The 22,370-nt window shown below is 51.4% G+C and overlaps 1 protein-coding gene across 4 annotated transcripts in view; it reads left to right on the top strand.

The window, feature by feature from the left end:
• Positions 1–22,370, top strand: part of Osp (myosin phosphatase Rho interacting protein outspread) — a 172,431-nt gene that overhangs the window by 128,465 nt on the left and 21,596 nt on the right. For all 4 annotated transcript variants that reach the window (XM_076899637.1, XM_076899638.1, XM_076899639.1 and 1 more), the window contains exon 4: positions 21,596–21,784. In XM_076899637.1, the coding sequence (XP_076755752.1) occupies positions 21,596–21,784 (189 nt within the window). The remainder of the gene's footprint in view (positions 1–21,595; positions 21,785–22,370) is intronic.

Here is a 22,370-nt window from a genome sequence, read left to right on the forward strand (position 1 = left end):
CGAGCAAACTTCGGTTACTTCTTAACAATCAGACCGTGACTACAGCAGCGTGGTCATTCAGAAACGCCGCGTCCACGCGAGCCCGCTATAATTACCGAAAAAAACCCTCGAGTACCCTTAACGATCAAACTGCGAGTGCACACGAGCGGTCATTTGGTAACTCTCGAATCACGCGAGCGTGCTCGCGCTCGCCACGGCCGCTCGAATGATCGAAGATCGGTCCGTTCGGATGAAGCCGCGGCTCGCGCGATCTCAAAGCGCGCCGGCTAAACGACAGTCGTACATCATCGAGCCAGGAAGCGGAGACAATCGTCGTCCGAATCTCGATAAGTGCTGAATGAGAACGACGACCACGTCCGCGGCCCACGAGGCCCAGACCTGTCGTTCAACCGCGGCTCTCCGCGCGTGCCATTGTGCGAACGGTGAACGGAACACGCGTCGACGCGTTTCTATGAGGGAAAGAGGGGCTCCGCGATCAGCGTGGGCCGGCCATTGTTCCCTCAGCGCCGTTTTCCCAGAGAGACGAACCCCTCGGAGACTGCGAAATCGCGTTTGCGAAACGCGACTCGCCCGCGGCCAGGCGACGACGACGCACCAGATCGTGGCACCGATCGTCGACGATCAGCTTTCCCCGTTTTTACCACCGTGGAAACCGCGCGTCAACCGGCTGCTGGCACCGCTTCGCTTTCGAGACGTCGACGCGCGTGCCGTTTCTTCGCGGTTTTCAGCGGGCTGACCCGGTATGCGAGCGTATGGGCTTGTTCGTGATTCATGGTTTCGGTGATTGGATGTCTGTGGACGGTGGTCGGTCGGTTTGATGAATTTACGAGGGAAGAGAGAAAGTCCCGGAGTGGTGAACGCGGTGGCAGTTTCAGTTGTTTTAAAGGGTGATCGCGCGCCTTTAATGGCGCACGGTAGCCGCGCGGCTATGAACGTGTTAATTTACGAGAGGCACATTCATAAATCATCGTCTTCTTGTGATACATTTGATTCGACGCGTTTCAGAGCGTCTGTGTTGGTGGAAAAATTGTACAGTGTTGGTAGCCTTCGCGAGCGTGTCCCTCGAGAGCGTTGCGCTGAGGACTTCGTACCAACTCGGTTCGCTTTAATCACGAACAACTGAATTACCCAATGGTTTCGTTACACACTCGAAGTCGTGGGATTGCGACGGTGTCGTCGAAACGAATTTTCTAAATCGCTTCAAGGTCCCGATACTTGCGCAACGAGAACGATCGTTTCGTCGAGAGAGTCAGCCTTTACGTAAGCTCGCTCGAGGAAACGCACACGGACGTAATTAGCAGGTAAGCAGAGCGTAATTGACGCGACTGTCATTAGGCGAGGCATCGTCGCCGGGTCGAGAGACGTTTCTCCTCAAATATGGAATTCCAAGTACGAATTTCATTTGCGACGCGAAAATTGTTCGCGCGCGTAGCCCAGAGAGCCGTCGATCCTCGATGGAACGAGTCGCGGTTATTACACGGTGTATCGATAGAAGAAAAAAAGAAGAGAAAAGAGGTTTGCACGGCTGTAGATAATCCCATGCAGCGTGGCCCATTAATATTAATTACTCCTCCGTCCAGCGGTGACGGGGTGCTAGTTGGAAAGGAGAAAGGTGTACGTATAATAGGAGCACGTCCATCGCGTGTGTGTTGCGTACGATATTTACATTGTAACGGGGCGGCCGCGTGTCGACGACCCCGTATCTTCGGATATACATTCCTGCTCGTCGAACTGCTAACTGCGATACACCTAATTAGTGGGAACGACCGCGATCGTCTGGTGCCTTATTGCGCCCAGCCATCGAAGTCGTTGCTACCCTGGCTGCGAACGATTTTCGACTTGAAACGTGTCTTATATTTTATTGGCGAACCGTACACTTAGGTGGGAACAGTTTGCCCTTCGCGATCGACGTTCAAAATTACTCTTACGCTATTGTAAAGCCAGCAATCGTACTATTGGCTTGCGATGTTAAGAAGAAACGTTGCGAGGAACGGTAGAAAAATGGGGTAGATTGCTCGAAGGAAGTTTCCTCGTCAAAGCAACGAGTGCAACGATCCCGCGACGGTCAGAAATGGCACTTGGAACAGCCACGACCGCGTGCACCTGCGCGACTTAGCCAGGCAAATGCGCTGGGGCATCTAGCGAGTCGCGAACCGACGTAGCTACTCGTTAAAATACACCTGATTACCGAACATTACCGTGCCGAGGGGGTAACGATCGCAACGTTTGCGCGTAATAGAAACTGTCCAGGATAGGAGCGCGGGACACCGCTTGTTTAACGCTCGCGGCTCTCGTATCTCGAGGCTTCCTACATTTTATCGCGACGTATCGGTTCTCCGATTGCTCGCGCGGTGCTCTTCCTAGTTCAGGCGAAGAAATCGTAGAAACGCGAGGATTCGAGCCTGGCGCGAGTCGATTTGATTAAGATTGATTCGAGGAGATTAGCAGTTGCAATTTCAATTTCACCGGTTTTTAGAGCGGGCTCGGTGATTTACATAGAGTCGGAAGGAATGGAGCCAGGTAAATTTATATTAATGCGTTCGCCTCGCGTAAAGAAGCCAACGCGGCGGACTGTAATTGAGCATCGCGCCTGGCAAGGGTTAACGATCTCTTTGCGGCAGCGTGCGATAGAAACGGCTTAAACGGTGCTACGAACACGGGAGGCGCGCTCGCGTGTCAAAGATTGCCGCGAGTTCGCCGCAGACTCGTCGAGGAATCGTCTTCTCCTAAAATTACGCTAGACATTCGGTTGTTCGTCGAGATAAAACTCTAAGACTTGGATTCCGCGATGTAAATCGACATCGGAAAAATTGAAATCGTTCGTTTCTACAAATAAGATTTCGAAGAAGGAGTCTGTAACTTTGGATATTGGAGTTTGGACGAAAGAACGTACGTTCCAGATCTTAAGATCGAGGTTCACGAAATCCCAGCGTCTCCTCGAAAGCTCCAGGGAGCAATGAACCGTTAATATTCTTACTTAATGAAGTCATCCGCCAAATAATTTGCCAGCGAGCCGGAACGTCGCCCGCTGCTTAGTAAATTGGGTGCCCCACCAGAAGTTCCGATAATCTACCTCACTTAGCCGGCAAAACAGCTGCGTTCCATCGTTTTTCCCGCAATTACCCGGTCTTTAGCGGCAAAAGGCACAATTTCCGTTTAATTGCCGCGTACGCTCCTAACTTAATTCCACCGCCATTACGGCTCGCATTTTTCCGCCGCTCCCCGCGATTTTAGCCGCCTGCAATTTCGCGTGGCAGAAATAAATCGTCGCTCGGAGCCGCGTCTCATTTGCATGACGGTTCGCGCGCGCGTCGTCCCGCTTCGTCTCCGTTCCGCGCGCGAAAAACCAGTCGACGAAAGCAAACACGATCCACCATTGGGAACGAGAAAGTGCGTGCCTCCTCGCGACGCTGACCCTGATGGACCCCGCGATGCGCTGTTTGAAATTTAATCGAAACGTTCCTCGCGTCGTTGCGTCTCGTTCGTCGACGATTTTTGCGCTCGATTGAACCCGCGAACCCTGGCGCGCGGACAGCGGCCATTTTTCGCGTCCCACGACCCTCGCGATTCCCAGACGCACGCAAATTACAGAACTAAACGCGAATTACTTTCTCGATCGCGAAACTAAATGGGAGAAAGCAATCTCGATTCCACTTGAATTCGCCTGGCATCGAGTTCGCGTCTCGAGCTCGACGGAGGTTAATATCGAGGGAACGCTCGATCGGTTCCTGTCGCGTTCGATAGAGATTCGATTTCACTCGTGATTTTCGCTCCCGGGATGACCTCCGATCTTCCTCCGTCTCGACTCGCGAAGGCGTTTAAAGCGCTTTTTTCCGTCCCTCTGAACACAGCTCGTACGTCGCGGAGATTACGAGGTTCGTCTGGTATTACTCGAACGACGCGTGACAGGTCAATTTCACGACTTCCTCGTCGCGATAATTCTCGCTCGAAGAGAACGTCGACACCTGTTTCATAGCCCCGAGTGTATCCTTGAAAGAGAGGAATTCTTGTGGAGTGTTTGGAGCGGCAACGCGTCCGTCTGTATACTCACTTTTACTACTTCCTCCTAGAACGACGCTAGCAGATTTCGACTGTGCCAAACGGACGCGCCGCGTCACAGTGTTCCCAATATGGGATCGCGTTATTGCAAGTTAAACAGCGACTCGTACGAACTGTCTGTTTCGTTTGCCTCAAGGATAGATAAAGTTGGCGAGATAATAGGCTTAAATAAGTTCCCCGCGATATACTCGTGGAATCGCGACGGATCGCCTTGGAGATTCACCATTATGTTGGTTTTAACTTAGTCATACCAAAAGGTTACGATATCTCTTTGACTCTCGTCTGGTGTTAACGAATAATCCAAATCTATAATAAACGATCAATAAAAAAAATAGAACAGCAAACAGTGGAGAAGCATACGTCCTCCGTTTTGAACTCAATGTTTCAAGATTTCTCGACAACGTTTTTCCCACGACCAGAAAACGCGAGGGCAGTTTCTGGCACCCCTCGAAGCGAGCGCTGCGGCGAATTCGCGGAATGATTCGAGGGTGCGCGGTCGTTCGTTCGCGTTTCGAGGTGGCCGCGATCGCGGAGGGACGTCTTGTTGGCTGGCCGTGAACAGCGTCGTTACAGCAAAGTAAACGATCGGCGGGACGATGAATAACGGTGCGCCGCGTGAAACAGAACCGCGTAATAGCGTTCGAAACTGGCGGCGAATAAGGTTACGCCGGTGAACATTATTGCCGGTTACCTTGCCCGTAACAATGTAATGGCGAAATTGGTGCCAGGGAGGCGAACGCCACGCCGCGCCACCACCGCGACCAAGTTTCCTTGCAATCGAGTGGCATTAGTCTTGAATAATGCATATCGGGACGAGCCACGTACTTAGCTCCGCTAACAAGGACGCCTCGTGATTTGCGACTATTTTTAACGAGCCAACAGCCGAACCGCGAACGCCCAGCAAATGTAAATGAACTGCAAAATACTAACTCTAAGCGGTTAACCATTTTCTTCAGAATCCAAGTTAAGAATTGCACAGTTGTTACGACAAATTGTACTACCATGCGCAATACAAAAGGGTAAACGTTGCAACGGACTTTTTTATCCGCGACTAGGGGTGCCATAACGAACGTTACGCTGGGACTAACGAATGACACGTTCGAAACACATGTCGCGTGGATCCATATGACAATAATTGGCTCGAAATCGAGGGTCGGATCGCGTCGCGTGCACGTATCCAGGCTGGATCGCGACACGCCCAAGCCGCGGACGAGAGACCAGGAAACGTAGACACGCGTGCGTGTGCACCGCGTATTCGTGCGACCACGTAGTACGCGTACGCCATCGATACCAACCAGTCTCGGGTACCATGCGATATCGCGCATTGGACATCACTCGCGTTCCATTCGCCTGCTTATGAATACGCGTACCTGAATAATGGATCCGTGGACTGGATCTTCTCCTCCCCTGGATTTCGTGGATGGACCGCATCGTCGTGCAATGCTGTTATTGCCAATCTCGCGGGAATCGTCGGAATTCCTCGGCTCTGGTAGACTGTAATTAGCGGAGAGTGGAATTGGTTGATTAACAGAGAGAGTTTGGTTCTCTGCACTTCTGGGATTCGTCGAATATGATTGAAATTTAATGAATACGGTGAAGCGAGGGTAGTTTTTTAAGTTCATGAGGTTGGAAATTTTGTATGTTATAATTGGAGAAATTTAGATTCGTATTTGGAAGGATAGAAATCCGAGAGGAAGATCGATCCTCGGGGTTCTTTCGTCGGAGGGAAGTGGTGAACGCACGGGGAGCACGTCTCGCTCGCATCCAGGATAAGGACTCCCGTCGACGTCGGTGCTCCTCTTGAAATATGGCCGCTTGTTTGCGACAGGGATTTGCAAGGACACCGGACAAGCTTATGCATTAGCAGAAGACGTTCCATTAGAGACGCGCCGTCACTGGATTAGACGCGGGGAACCGGCTGCGTGACTTGCAGCGCTCTTCAGATTTAAATCCCCCCCCCCTTGGATTCTTTTCATTATCTAAATACTCCAGGAATCTCATCTGTTTAAGTCATAGCCCCTCGTTACCATAGACATCCCGTGTTCCCGATTGAAAAAGATTCGTAAATTCACCTATAACTTCACCCTGATCTCGGCCTTCTCGATCCCCTGGCATTTATCGTCGCTCCTCTGCAATAAAAGATATAATACTGTCATCTCTGTTAACGATCTCCGTTATGCACGATGAATATTATAGAAACCATCGAATCGAGAGAATAGTAGTCACTATAAATAAGTAACAGTTCTACGTGACGATTATCAGAGCTGCTCGAAATCTAACCTAAGCGATGGAACGGTATCGTTATCAACACTTCGCATCGCGTATGCAACTACCAACGATTCAAGGGCAGATAAATTGCAATTAAAGCACCGCAAGCGTCGCATAGAGAAGTTCAAGCGGAGAAGGACAGAGAGAGGGGGTGCCATAAAACTAGCGCACCCGTATAAATAACCGTGACACGGGGAACGGTATCTTATCGCGGTGGCAGGGTTATCAGAGGTGCTCGTTGAGGCATCGAGCGCAATTGCCCCGGCTATAAACGGGAACTGGATGGTCCTGGGATAGGAGATCCAGGCCATTCAATTTCCACCGGCTAATCGCTCGAAAGTCCTGCAAGGTACCTCACTCTCGATCGATCGGACGTCGTGGACGGAGGCAGCCGCCCGTTTGCTGCTGGCTCGTTGTTGCCCGCGTAATGCACGCTCTTTATTCTCCTCGGTCGACCCGAAGATTATCATTAAGACGTTCCAGCGAGCGGGCGAGTGATGCCTCGGCTGGCTCGACGAGCCGAGCGAGAGGATACAAGATGGATGATGCGGCGGCGGTGGCCGGAAGAACGAGGAAGAAGAAGCCAAAGACGCCTCGCCCCGTTCTTGACCCGCAAACAGCTAATGACGGGATTAAATGAAACTCACTTAACCCGCGCCGCGCCGCAAAGCCGAGGGACGCGCTCGTCGGTGCCTCTGGCGGAAGGGAACACAATGCTTTTCAATAACTTCCGCGTTAATTACGACGATCGACGATGGGGGTCACGCGAGACTTTACCAGACGACCCTTCGATATTGCGCTATTAATGGGAATTAGCTCTGCTCGCGAACGGTTTTTATTGCCAGGGATTAAGACTGGGATATTGGAATTCCTCGAATTTGCACGTTTAAGAAGTCTCACACTGCCGCGGGAGTTTAATCTCGAGGAGACGAGATATTACGCGGACTAATAACAGCATCAGCGCGGTCGAGGATCATAATCAACACGGGTCTTCCGTGGAAGAAGTCAGTCTCGTCGAGCGCGATAAAAAACGCAGAGGCATCGCGCGATCCGTAGATCACCGTTCAGAGACAGAAGCGGAACTCGGGAATTTCCCGCGGCGGGAAGATGATCCTCTCGCTACGCGACTATAATTGCGAGCAGGTGGCACCATTAATCTTGCGGCCACGGTAACCCATTTTCCCGGTTCTCTGCCAGCAGGCCACCGCTGTCGCGGATAATGAAATAACGAAGCGGGCGTCCGGCCACGGGGGAACGTCCGACAGCGGCGGACCCCTGGCCTATGGGCACCGTGAACGAAATTAATTTTCCACGGATTTCAATGATTTATCCTTGAACCGTGGCAGCCTAGGCGCGTATCCGCCGACCGTGGAGCGGTTGTTCGGTTGTCAGCCTGTTTGGACGTCCGCGGTCTCGGTTTAATTTGTGCCTCCTCGCGGGACGCTGAGATATTGCTGCGATCGTCGGCCATAACCGATTCCACGACTCTAGCGAATTATCGGAACGTTGGGAGACCAGAAGAAAGTTCGAGGTTATTAAGAAAGAAATTTGACAATTTTAATATGTAGAGATTGAAGGATTGGGAATTTTTGAGCTTCGATTGTTTCGAGGGTGGCTAATTGATTCGCAATGGTAGTCGATAGCTTCGAATTCGATTGATCTTTAGTTACGTCTTCGTTACCTAACCAACGACCGCGAGCACTCGCAGCGTTACTCTCGGTAAATTCATTATCGTCTCGCAATCGTTGACGCGACGGAGGATCGAGGCGCGGGATACGACTGTCCCAGATTTTCCATCACTTATTCATAGCGAAGGGTACAGGTGTCGGTCGTTACGTGGACGGGTGATGCAAGAACGGCGTCGAGGCCCCGAAGACGAATGTTTACTTTTCATCCTGCCGGTGCTGGCCGTTTTGTGCGTTCCAGTAAGTAATTGGTTACTTTTAAGGGAAGCGGCCTGGACGAGAGCGTCGAGGCTTAATATACAGTTGAACGCGGCCCATAAATTACCGGACGGGCTCGAAAACCCCGGGTATATTCTTCCTGGACCTTCGACTGAATTCCCACGTAACGAGTATCGTAACGCGTTCGCGAAATAATCCTTCATCCCGCAGGCATCCGTCACGAAATCATTTCAGCCGCATTTTCGAGCCACGACAAGGCATCGCGACCCCACAATGCTCCATCAGCCTCCCCCTCCTTCGAAATAATAGCCTGATCTAAGGTCCTCGAGGTCCACGGTTAACTCGCATCCGCCATACTGCAAAGCGTAAACTGACTTTGAAGTTGGGATACTTCTCGTGTAAATTAGATACCATCAGCGTCGATTAGTTGGAGGGTGGTAAAGGGGAATTTCGGAGATCCCAGACGAGACGTTATCCCAAACTAATTTCAAAGTTGGGCTGTACATTTCGTATATTACAGCGTCGAATTAGTCAAAGTTTTCAAGCTCAATTACTTAGTCTGGAGAACTTCATCGTATACTAAATTAATTCAGAGTAAACTACCCCTTATGGTCTTAGCGCAGACCAGTCGTATAACTCTTAATACGACCTTTCTTCACTTTTACGATTACTTCACAATCTTTTGACTTATCGCCAGTTATTAGAATATACTCAGCGAGTATACACCTTGGAAGCATAAGTTTAATTGAAAAACGAGTCGCGAATCGATCAGGAAGATCCACAGTATACTTGAAACGCTACATACTACTAAATTACTACCCCGATAGTGATTGTCGGTAAGATGTAACATAAATATCGAATGAACTTCATTTTTCCGCGACGTACGCTTACTTTCTCGTGAAGAGCATTAAATTACCGTATCTCCTCGAGAGATCTCGCGAAAAGGCTAGCTGAATGACCGTCTCTTTCAAAACTGACAGCTACCCACTGACTCATACGCGAGAGCTGTGCATAAATATCATCGATGACATCGCGGGTCCCTCGTGCACAGTTCTCGTAGAAACGATTAGCCGGTTCGATAGGTCCACTGAAACGGAGACGCGTCGTTTCCACGTTTCCCTGACGACGAAACTTTCCCCAACTCAGAACCAGCGTCAGTCGAGGGTTCGAGCGTATCGAGGCGGGTCGTTTCTCCGGTTTCGAAACTTGTGGAGCCTCGCGGTCTCGCCGGTTTTCCGTCCATCGATCTCCCAGAGCCGGATCGATAACTCACGAACGGTATACTCCTTTCGCCTGGCGACCTTCGCCATTCCACGATCGAATCGAATCTCCCTGGGGACCTTCGATCTCCGCGGCGATCGATCCCCTCGGTCCCGTTACTCGTCGTCCACGAAGCGAGTGGAAGGTGCCATCCCTTCACCCCTTTCGCGGTCCTCGCGCGGGAATGCATCGCGCGAAACACGCACGCGTGCGTCGCGCGGATGATCTCAAAGGTTAACGATGTTCCACGGCGATGGATCTACGCTCCCGCTTGTAAATGTGAGAGGGGGAGAGAGAGAGAGAGAAGCCTCTTCTCGCGGCGCGGATCGTTCGTGAAATCGAGAAAAAGCCGGGAGGATCAAGGACACCGATCGAGGATACGCTGTTGCCCGCGCGCGCTGTGCACGACCGATCGAAGGTGGAACGCTCGTTTTACGACGGCTTGCGCAATCCCATCGACATTTTCTCTCCGCTGCGAGGTGCGCACCTCGATGCTCCTGATCTTATGTAACGTTTTGTTGATCGAACCGCGGTGAGGACGCGGGGAAAGTAGCGCGTGGAATGGCTGCCGCAGTCGTTCGAGTCGCGACTGCTCGCAGCAGGTTGAAACGAGCAGCGGAATTCTTTGGACGAGCGTTGCGTGCGCTCTGTGCTAGGTATCGTTTCGCGATGCTCCATGCTCGAGCAAAATGGCGCCCTTTTGCCGCCGCGAAGCGTCTTCTGTCGATCTTCGAATCTGGAAAATTATATTCGCGTGCTCGAAATTTTGTGAGATTGAACAGATTCTAAGGCTTCGTTTCATTTCTTAACGTAAGCGGTTGAAGAAGTAACAAGGATCGAAGGTAGAACGTTTCCTAGCAACAGTCGCACTCCAGTTTCAGATGATATTTCGACACGGCGCTTCCGTGCGCGGAGGCACCATCAGTCGAGGGCAATTTTTCCGTAACGGATAGTGGCACCATTATTGCGAGCAATGTTTATTAACCGCTGGTACACGCGCCGGTCGGCGCGCGCATTAATCTTCCCGCGAGATAAGCAAACGCTCGCGTCACTTCAACCGACTGTCTGCATATTATTTACGTCATCGATAAATCTTCGTACCGTAACATTAACACGGCATACGTGATAGAATCATCGGCAACGATTAATCGATTTCCGTGCGCCGGACAAGCCTTGGCACCGTAAAAACCTCGCGGAGAGGGTTGAACGAGCCACGCGCGGAAATCGTTTCGGTGCTGATCGCTCTGCGAGTGAACGTCCCTCGTTGGCTCGATCCCTCGGACATTTTTAGAGCGGATATTAGTTCTCGAAGAGTCCCATTGAATCGTCGGTTTCACAAGTGTTACAGACAATCATCCACACTTCGACATCGAATATTTCTCTGTAACAAATGTCTCTGCTTGTCAGAGATTAGTCCAATTGCTCCTAGAGTGTGTCTCGCCTCAATTTTTTCTTTCGTACAATCGCGAAATAATAATCTCTAAAGAGCCACTTGTCCAGAGTCATCGAGATAGGATTGCCTCTTCTAATTACAACCAATACCGCGAATAGACTCCGCGAGCGGAGTACTTCCTTCGCGAATAAAATATTATTCCATTAACCGTTCGATACGTCTCGCGTTCTAAATGGCCCCGCGTCAGTTTTTACACGATTAAACTGCGCGTGCGTCCTCGATCGATCTGTTACGCGGTTTAAGATCTAGCAGGCGTTATCCGTGGGCCGGCCGTTAATGAAAGTGGCCAGTGGCGCGGCGCGATAGCGGACGCAATTTGTAACGGGGGCAACGTCGATTAATAAGGACACCGGGCCATTAATTAAATTGTAGCCACGGCGATAAATATCAGGCCCGGGTCGGATTCGCGGCTACGCGATGGCGCCTGGTGATTTATCGATCGCGAAATTTCCGGCTCGCGCGACGGGCCACGCGATCGTCAAAGGTTCCAGGGAGGTCGCGTTCCCCGCAGGAACGATCGCCGCTGATTAAATTATCGGCCCATCTCGTCCCGTTGCTCTTCCTCGTCGATGTCCTCCTGAAATGTTGCAAGACCGCTGATTTCTCGCGGATCCTGCGGATCGGGGAGATACCAGTCGAAGGGGGCACGCGTTCCTTCTTAACCTTTCGAGCTTAACCTTTCGTAAATTACCTCGCTACGATCCCCCCCTCATCATTTTTTCGCGGCGATCGATGCGCGGCTTTAAGCGCTTGATTGATCGTAAAGATCGCAAATTGTTTGTAAGCGGATCCACTGGCGATCGATACGCGGCTCGGACCGTTGTATTTGGCCAGCGTTCGCCGAACGATGCCACGGGAGGAATATGAATGGCCGCGACGTTCTACGATCGCACCGTTGTCGTTAGAAATGTTCAATCTCTTCGCGAACACAATAATATATTTGTCATCTTGCATCGTTAATATCTCCAAGAGTTGCCGTGTTCCATCACGTCTCGCAGCATAGATACTTCAGTACAAGTCGTTCCAAGATTTGATCGAGATTTTTATGGCTTCTTCGCCAGACTTTTTCTAAATGTCTCCATTGAAATATCCGTCATCTTACGTCATTAACGTTAAAAAGAGGTCGCAACGAATCTTTTACTGCGTCCTCTGAACGTCTTCACGCGACTTTACGAATTCCTCGCGATATCTGTAAACCACGTTCACAATCTCGCGTCAGAGATGCCTGCGAAGGCTCTCTCACCCTCCACCCCTTGACGCGAGCTTAACAAATCTCTGGCGCGCGTCTGGCGAGGGGTCCCGCGAGTCTCGAAGCGAAGCGATCGCGCGGAAAAGCGATCTCATTTCGAGACGGCCAGCCTCGTTAGCAGAGAGACTGATAGGAATTCCATCGAAGGTGCCGCGGAACGGAGGAGCGCGGCGCAAGCTCATCTCGGCGTAAGGAGGCGCGGAACGCGTTAGGCACGGCTCGGACGTTGCATTCCGTCACGTCGCAGGGGAGGAGCCCGTTCGCGCCGCGAGGAAATCCCTGGTATTCTAATCAGTTTCTAGCCCCTATCTCCGCTCGCACGGCCGACAAAGCCGATTCGAAGAAATCCGAGAATCGGCCCCCGCACTCCTCGCCAATAATCATTAAAAGAATATTAAAGCTCGCCAACGGATTGGGTCGTCGAGCCGGCGATCGATCGTACGATCGATTCTCATCGACGTTTTACTGAAACGACCGATGGAATTCGATGGTTTATTAGGTATTCCTCTGGGGAACAATGATCATGATTTACGATAATGGAGGCTCGGTCGAGGGTGTGTGCTTTGGGCGCCGTGGCACGTCGCGGTTTTACGCTGGCTCAGATTGCGTTTCTAGTATTCGAGCGGATATGAGTTATAAGTGCCCGTACGCTCTGCGTATGCCTGACTAATTTATGGTATCTACTCGTGCCCCTTTGATATTCGCGGCGAACAGTTTTCTATGCGCAGCCCTGTTTAAAAGAATCGAGGCGCTCGCTTAATTGTGACAAATGATCTACACATTTTTTACTCCCGCGATCAGTCAGTCGAGAGTCTCATTGAATTTTACGTGGTCCATTTCTCAGTTATTAGAGAACGTGTCTGACCAGTAATTCAGTAAGAATTTCATCAACAGCGATGATAAAAAGTAATTACTAGCGCCTCGCGGAAAGTGGAAATACGTGTTTAATCGAAAAACAAAAGCAAAATCTATTGCTGTATTACATAAAATTATACATAATAAAGGCTCGCGGAAAAATGCCAAATGTCTTAATAAATATACCGAACGGACAGCCGGCGGCGGTGAAAAATTTATTCGCAAAACCGGCGAACGAGAGATTAATTCCGTTTAATTACAATTGCGAGAGGGAACTCGGCAGATCTAACGCAGCTGCGAGTAGGCTTAGAACTCGTCGCGAGTGTGACCATCGGGACCAGTGTAATTACAGCCTAACGCAATCCGTATCGACCGAGGGGGTTCAGTCGCCCCGTATAACCGTGTGACTTAGGATTATCCGAGCGCACGTATAATTTAGATCGCCAGAGTGGAAGTTCCCGTGGAGGCAGCCGCGTAATTTAGATCACGCACGGTAGATAGGACTCGCGTCTTAAGGGGGTCCAATGCGCAGCCCTGTTCGACCACGATTTAGACGAAATTACACCGCGTGCAGGGCTCGCATAGGTTGCTTGATCGCTCGCGAGTCGCAACTCACGGCCAGCCAGGCTTAATCCAATTATAATTCAGATCGTCCCAGCGTATTAAACGGGACGCAACATCTTGGCCCCGACCGCACTCGTGTCCCAGGAGCCCTAGCGATCGTAAACCGGCAATAAATCGAGCCGATTCCGGAATTGGATCGCTCGCAGAAGCGACAGAGCAGCCTCCTCGCCCCTCCGCGATTTCGAGTCGTTTCTAATTTAACCAACGATTTGTCCGGCTGTTTGCTCGCGATCGAGAGTGCGTCGGTGGCCGCGTACTGTTGCCCGTCCGTGTCTCCCGATGGGTTCCGGTTTTATCGATCGTTTTTCGTCGCGAGCTCCTCCGCGGTGGACACACCGGTGGGACCTGTTTTCACCGATGAAAAGTTACCAGATCGTTAGCCGGGCGACGACGATACGATACGCCCGACAGACCCCCGTTGCTTTTCCAGATGGAACTGGTCGCGCTCTCTCGGCCGTGCGAAAACCAAGCCGCCTCGCGAACACGCGCTCGATCGAGTTTCTACGGAGCGGAGAAAAATCGTTTGCCTCTGCGCTGGCGAATCGTCGAGCGGTCGCGGTACGTTGCACCCTTCGATTGCGAGGTTACGTAGACGAACACCCTCTCTTGGTAGACCTAGATTGGAATTAGGACGACTGCGAGACTTGGCTCTTGAGAGACGAATGCCGTTCGTTCATCGTCGAACGTGCATTGGTGTTTGGCAAAAACGCTGTTGATAGGCGAGGATCTAGAGCAGGCGTGTCATGGCCACTTCGCGTCGCGTGGTTTCGCTGCGAAAGCAGAGTGCCAAGAAGAAACGAGCTGGATGAGAGACGCAGGCGCTCGAGGAGCCCTACATTGGCCAGCGTTTAATTAAACGATCGCATTATGCGTGTATATATGCGCGTTTAAGTGGTTTCATACGGGCGATGGTATTGCGACGCGATTGTCGTGGATACCGTTGGATGGTTGCAAGGTGGTAGCGCAGGTTCGAGGGACGAGAGGAGGACAGCTTTTTTACAAGACACATGCACGAGCGGACTAAACATATGTGACGATTAGAATTCAATATGATAAACGCGTTTTTACGGGTCCCTTAACACAGCTAATTACACAGGCGATTAGTGATTTACGAGCTCGCAGTAAATGCGCGTATCTCTCGTCGCTGGTTTTCACGCGAGAAGAAATCAGTCGACAGAATCCTCGGAATTGCTCGCCTCTGCGCACTCGATCCGCGGAATCATCAAGGATCGCCTCGCCTTCGACGGATTTTTCCGTGGATCCCGTAACGTCTGCTGAGAATTCGTCCCGTAAATAACACGGGCGACGAGAATTGCCGTTTATCCGACAGCCAGATCGGACACAGTTGCCGAGGGGTGCGCGCGGACGACGCGACGACCGAGGGTTGAACGAGAGGCGAGGACGCGATAAGCGTCGCTAATTTCCGTAAATTCGCCGCCGACTCGAGCAGGGCGTTACGTTTTAATTGCGGCAATTAATTAGACCGGCTGGTGGATCGCGGAGGCAGAGAGACTCGGATACCGCCGACAGCCTTGGGAGGCTTGGCTCGTTTCCTGGCCGACCTTGCCTCCAAGAAAAGGTTAACAGTTGCCACGTAGAGACGAGGCTGAAGGATCCGTCGCTCCTCTGCCGACGAGACCAACTTCTCGCTTCAGAGCTCGAGATTTCTCGTGGTAACGTCCGGCCAGATCGATGATTTACTTACGAAAAGAAACTGGACGATGGAGAGCCGGCTGGATCGAGAGGCAGGGATGGTAGACGCGGAGGAAGACGAAGAGACCGCCACGGGGCGCGACAACTCGTGTTTTACATAAGTAGCGCGGATCTTATCGCCGTTCTGGTACACTCTGGACACCGCAACCGGGTCACGAAGACGGGTACCAGATCTCGCGCATCCTCCGAGGCCCGGACCAACCCGATCGTTTTATTTCTGACATTCCGCCTGGTCGCACCTTTCGGTCGCTCGTTCCCCTTTTTTTTTCCACGCACGCCTGTCTCGTCGCGCGCCACCTTGCGAGCCCGTGTGCTTTTCCCGCTTCTTTCGTTACGGTAACCCAGCAGCGCGTTTTTCTCTCCTCTTTTTTCGTTTCACCGGGTTCGTTCTTTTTTTTTTTTAGTCTTCCTCTGCTGTTAATTTTTGTGCTACTTGCATCAAGCGCCGCTTTCTGTTTTACTTGCCTCGTTTCCTCTGCCATTTAAGCGATCGTTCGTCCGCTCCTTTTTATCTTTCTCTTTCTAGCCCTTTTTTTGTAGGATTGGTATCACTTCTTTTACTGGAATTCGATCTTTCGTTGATACTAAAAATTTTCAAAGATGCAAGGACACATTAAAATTAAACTCTTCTCGTAGATACCATTTTGAACAATTCTCCAACCCGCTCGCTCGCCTCTTTCCCATTAGTCGCACAAAGTCAACGAAACTCTAAATATACCAAGACACGCGAACGTCAACAAAATTCCTCTCGTTAAAACGCTGAACATCCTTTGCGAGCTAATGACGTTCCGTTAAGAGCGTCCGTTCCAGATAAATCAAGAAGCGTGCGCCCCGAAAGAGGGCGACCACGGGGTCTCCCCTCGCTAATAAATACGTCGCGCGAACAAAAACGTTCAGCAGGGCGGTCCCTGTGGTATAACAGAACGGCTCGGACACCGAGCATGATGTATCACCGCGTTGGACGCTCTTGGGACTTTATGCGGAGCAGATCGAAGCTCTGAAGCGGTTTAATAGAGGCTCGTGTCGCTCCATGCTCTCAGATTTTATCCCAAAACGTGCATATAGACAACATTTTTCGAATTCTGTCCACGAAAAGAATCAGTGAAACCCTTAGCATTCCACGCGCGAAACCACACCCTCTCCAAGAATCAGAGTCGCAGCACGCGACTCGAAAAGCGTCGAGAGATCCCGCAACGCACCCCGCAGGTGCGAGCATTGCTGGCTCGCCTTAACCCTTCCCACGTGCGCGTTTACGAGCGGCCGGTGCCGCGTTATATAAACAAATAACAAATTGTAGCCGCCGTGCAACAAAGCGGGCGCGTTCGACGTCAAGTGTACTTAATTGCACGGTCTCCATTCAGCCGTGGCATGGAACGCGGATAATAGAAAGTAAGACGACCAGGCGTTTCTACGCTGGTGCGTGCGTACGACCGGCCCACGGTGCGCCCGTGGAGGCCGCCGCTGGAATTTCGCCGGGCATTTCTGTGCCGCGGATTTTATTCGCCGCGAACGATCGTAGATTCTCGTGTCGCCGTTTAGGGCCCTGCCGATTTCCCGACGTGGTCTAACGGTACGCGGTTTCAATCAAACAGCGTCGCTCCGCCGTGTTACTCGCGCGAGGAGATTTAGTGCCGGCCATTCGAGACACTCGGTTAACCGGATCAGCGGGTTCCAGCCGCGGATTCCTTTTCCGCGGGTCGACGCGAACAAATTTCCGCGTTTTTACCGTGCGGACACCCGGCTGAAATTTAGTTGGACAGCCTCGTGGAGGATGCAAAGTTGATTTAAGGGTCGAAGGGGTTGCGAAGCGCTGGTGTCGTATTGCTGAGTAGTCGCGCGAGGGGTGAGTTAGATTGACCCCCGTTGCTTTCGAGAAATGCTCCTGATTTCTGAATTAAAATTGATCGCAATACAAAGGATAGCTAAACTCGTACCTCTGATCAGAAATTTAAGTTTCATTTGAAACGAGACTCTGATACAGTCCGCAGAAATCCACTGTCACCTGACTGTACGTGATCGCTGGCTCTCGCCAAAGCGTTTCAGAAAAAGACGCAGCACACGAGCCATAAAAAAAAAGAGGCGAGTAAAGGGAGAAAGAAAAAGAAGGCACATCGAGCCGAAGTACCGGGGAACGACTGTCCGTTAAGAGCGAAGAAACATCGCGAGGGTTCCGGCTTAAATTATCCCGTCCGCTCGTTTATTCCCGGTGCGTCGCGTCGCGGCCGCGCGGAAATTTGTTAAATGTAGATTTTTGCGCGATGGAAGCGGTTCATTAGCCTGCCCGCGCAATAAAAGTGGCTGGTAACGGTAAAGGTTCGTCAGCGGCCGCCTTATACCGCTTAATCGAGGAACGCGCGAATGAACGTGGCGCGTCGCGCTGCACGGCGAGGCGAGCGACGAGGCGCTGCAACCGAGTTGCGCGGCTGGTTAAAAAAAGGAGAAGAGAAAAAAGAAGAAAAGAAAACTGCCAGCGCACGCTTCGTTGGGCGCGTTTCGCGAGGATATAAATTTTTCGTCCGCACGCGAATTGAAACCGGACGGCGGTGGACGAATGGCCGCGGAAAAGGTTGCACGAAACGCGAGCCGAACGCTCCGCCGTGCGGCAACATTGCTGCCTTTTAAGTAACCAGAAAGATTGCGGAGGAGTCCGCGCCTCTTCGTGCACGCTTCGAGTGATGTACATGCGCGACTCGCTTTTGAGAAAGTGTAATTTCCGATCGCGCGGGTTCTCGCCTTTATCGCTCGTTGGTAATGCGTTAATGGCGCGAGTTTGCATTGCAGATTTTATGGCTCCGAGTGGCTTCTATCTGCTGCATCTTTCACTGTATTTCGGGCCCGGAAATTATTGACCGTACTTCTTAAATACGATTCGGTAAGACGCGATTTAAGGATCTCGCCGATGTTAAACCCCCATCGCGAATCAAACGAGACGATTAAAAAATTCGCTTCTATATTCGTCCCGAGAAAAGGAGAAAGAAAAAACGACACACGGGGGAACAGGATCGGAACAACAATGTTACGATCCAACGTGCACGCGGCTGGAAACGTTTCCAGGGCATGGGAAAAGTACAGGCCTCCGTGTTCCGTTGAAAGTACTGAAATCGCGGAAACGCCACATCCTCCTGGGATCTCTCAATAACGAGGCTAACCCGTGTTCCCCGGTGTCAATCAAACGTTCGATCTCAATTCGCCGTGAAACGTGTACCTCTACCGTCCGCCAGCCGGAGAACCCTTTTCAGCCGGTCTTTAACGTCTCTGGCATCGACGATTCACGTTTGCCGGTCACGTCGACTCGCGTACCAAGGAGATAATCGTCGTCCCTGGATGATACTTTGTTGCAGTTACAGGCGGCGATGTTGCTGGTAGCAGGACGCATTTTCCTGTTAGTCGCCGCGGTCCTTTTTCCACGGTGGCTTCCGGCCGTGTCGATCGCCCACGGCCGATTGCACGTTCCACGGGCCGGCGAATCGCGGTCGCGGCTGGATTTCACGGCGACCGTTTTCACGGATCTTTCTACCACGCCACCGACTTTCTACGACCAATAAGGGAGCTCCGTCTCTGTCTTCTCCCCTTTTTTTTTCCTCTCCCATGTTGGTCCCCTCGCCGCTGCGCCGCGACGGCAACCGGTAGTCGGACGCGGCGCGCAATCGATTGGAAACACCGGGCAACGCCATGTTTTCCCCCGCGCCGCGATGTTGCACTTTCGTTCCGAGCCGTTGTTGCTCATGAATATTAATTACGTTGCCCGTGCCGCGTTATCGAACGCGAGGTGTACACCGACCGTGGGCCTCGAACGGTCCTCGGCTATCCGTTCTGGAAATATAGCGATTCTAACGATATTATAATCTACGACAAGTCGAAACACCTTTAATATACAATAACTACTCCATAAATTTGATAATTAGTTAGAGAGAGAGAAAGAACCGTGAAACCTCCCCCTTTGATACCCAACGTATGATAATCGAAGATGAGCGGATAAGGTATGAATTGAGTCGCGATAAAGTTGAATTAAATGGTTCCGCCTGCGGGTAGGGTAATGGTATTTAAATAAATATTACGACATCTCCGTTTGCTTCTGTAACGCGGCCACAAAAAAGAGAGGCGAGTCGTAATTAGCAGAGAATTAAGCACACGCGCAGGAAGATCCTACAGAGTTTTACGCCGCGCGAGCCATTCCTGTTCGCATTATCGATATCACGGAGACGTGTAATTATTCCGAGACTTATCGCGACCGGCATCCGTCTCGATTTTAGCGATCGAGGAACGGCCAGTCGCTCGATAACCTAAATAACTCGATCGATCGAGCCAATCGGACACCGGCGACTACCAATCACGTCCATCAACCGAAGACGTCTAATAAAAGAATCGCGCATCCTACCCAGTCGAAAGCATCCGAATTTCCGTAGCAATCACGAACTTTTCCACCTGGATCAAGTTCAGGTAACAGCGTCTGGCCGTGTGGAAAAAGCATGGAAAAATCGAGGAGCCTCGATTCAGTCGATTCCAATTCCTCTTTCCTGTCCTCGCCGGTTAAAGTGGTCGACCGTTACCAAGCTGCTGCTCGTCGACCACGTCCAACCAGAAATCGATTCGATCTCGTTTTACGGACCGAGAATGTAAGGCGACAATTTATCGATAGACTTTATGGGATGCTCGCGCGACTCGAACGCGTAAAAACGTACGAAGTACCTAAACTACACCCTATAACCATTCGCGAACTAGTATCCGAGGTTAACTGAACGCTTAAACGTCAGACGATCTTGTCCGTAAAGAGACAACGTTCCAACCCACGAAAAATACCTGTGTGAGTTATATTTTTCAAGTCGTCGTTGGGAATAACGAAAATTTCTACGAACCAGACGCGATGCGTTAAACCAGTTGACCAGCGAACTTTTCACCTCGCGAGAGAAGAGAAAGTAGTAAAGCGTGGAATTACGCGAACGAACCGATCTCGATCGTTGCGGGAAGGGCAGATGAGAATGGCGGACGATCGCGGGTAGCTCTTTCCGTGTCCGCGAGGCGATCGACTCGATTCCAAGGAGTGAGTCGTTTTACGAGGCGAGAAGTGCCGGTAATCGTAGCGTTATCCCGCGGAAAGCGGGCGTTTACGAGTGTCGGAATGGTCTAGCGCGAGGAAAACCGTGGTTTCCGCTCGACGGCGCAGGCGGACGATCAGCCGAAATCGGCGACAAAGTAACAGAGCGGACGGGTCCTCACGGTTCTCCACCTTGCCGCGTTGCTACGCGGTTTTTACTGTCGCCTGTATACGGCGTGCTAAATTATCCTGGTGCTATAAAACGCGTGGCGGGACGCGCGTACGCCACGCTGTACAAATAAACGGGAAATTACGGCGGAACCTGCCGCCCTCCCCGCTCTGGACGTCCGTCTTTCTCGATCGTTTCGCCTTTGTATCGGTTTACCGGTTCGCGGGAACCGTCGAAAACGGACGATAAAAAGTTTGACTGTTTTACACGCGCGTTTCCTGGTACGAGCAGCGGATCAGATGTTCGTTGTTTAATTGGACGCTGGTCGTTGCGTGCTGTTTTCTTTTGCATTCAGTTGAGGGCGTTTTAACCCCGCATTCTTTCGAGTACAGTCAACCCTTCTACGATACAATCTCGATCTTACAAGGTGCAACAATCGTATCCGACGCTATCGTTAGAAGCTGCAGAATAGAAATGTCTATCGTTCGATTCCTAGCAAAGACGGATCGTGCGGAGAGATAGCATCGACTGTCTGACCTTTAAACGTCGGTGTTAATAGTGGAAAATTGGGCCAGTCGATTCGAGACCGCTCGGGACGCTCAATGGGGAGGCCTAATTGAGACGTTCGCGCCATGAACAGCGGCTCGTTGCATCGGCACGCGCATTTACATACGATCAATGGTCGATCGACGGGGACGTTTTAATTGCCGCGAGTCGATCGTGGACGATGTTGCTCTAGATAAAGATTTAATCGCATCTCGATCGACCTGGTACGGGATTTCTGTGTTTCTAGGTCTCCCCTGGCGCATCCACCGCGCACGAGGGGCGTCCCTGGTATTACGCTCGAGCGTTAACTAGGGTCGTCTTATAAGACGATTATAGTATCGTTAAATCGAACCGGCAATTGCTGGAACGATCTCGAGGCTAAATTGCTGAGTAGCCGCGGATGACGTCGAACGATGAGATTTATCGATGATTAATGGGTTGCTTGATGGTTTCGTTGCAGCCGGAGACGGTTCCTCAAGCGAGGATCGACATGACCCGCGTGCTGGAGGTGGCTGCCGCCGAGGACGTCACCGGACATCCGTACAGCCTCGCCATCACCTCGCCGGAAGGAGTTACCTTCGTGAAGGGCACGTGCCGCGAGGAGAGCAGGTGGTGGGCTGACGTGCTTCAGGTCTACTCCAGGAACAAGGTTCGTTTTACAGAAATACTATACACACGTGGTCGCTGAGAAAAATCTGCGCTGGCACGTACTCATTAGATACTGCTACGAGGTGGTTTTTTATTTATTCGACACCATATTACGTTTCCGTGGTAGCGGATTTTTTGCGATTACTCGAAAGTGTTATTAAGTGACGGGAAAATTGACATATCGGATTCTGTCGTGGTGAAATAAATCCCAAAAATCGACAAGGGAAAGGCTGAAAAGCCATTTTTAATTTGCATTGTACGAAAAGCAGGCGAATTCCAAGCAACAAAAAGGGAGCAGAAACGCGGGGTTCGCCCCCTCGAGAACCACTCGCGGAATTCATCCGAGCGGGATTTCATTTCCGTCGAATCGCAAATAAGCCGGGGCGCGTTCCGAACGGCGGCGAATTACACGTTTCGCGGTGCCCCCGACGCGAAAAAGAAGTCACGCTGACGGGGCCGCTGTCATTCGTTGATTACGGTGCTCGCATAATCATTACTGCATCCTTCTGCGTCATGCTTGTTATGCGTGCGGTAATACCAGCCGCGTCGACCTGTCTCACCGGCGGAAATAGCTTTAATAAGCGCGC

This window comes from Xylocopa sonorina, chromosome 8, assembly GCF_050948175.1.
Source record: "Xylocopa sonorina isolate GNS202 chromosome 8, iyXylSono1_principal, whole genome shotgun sequence".
NCBI classification, from domain to species: Eukaryota; Metazoa; Arthropoda; class Insecta; order Hymenoptera; family Apidae; genus Xylocopa; species Xylocopa sonorina.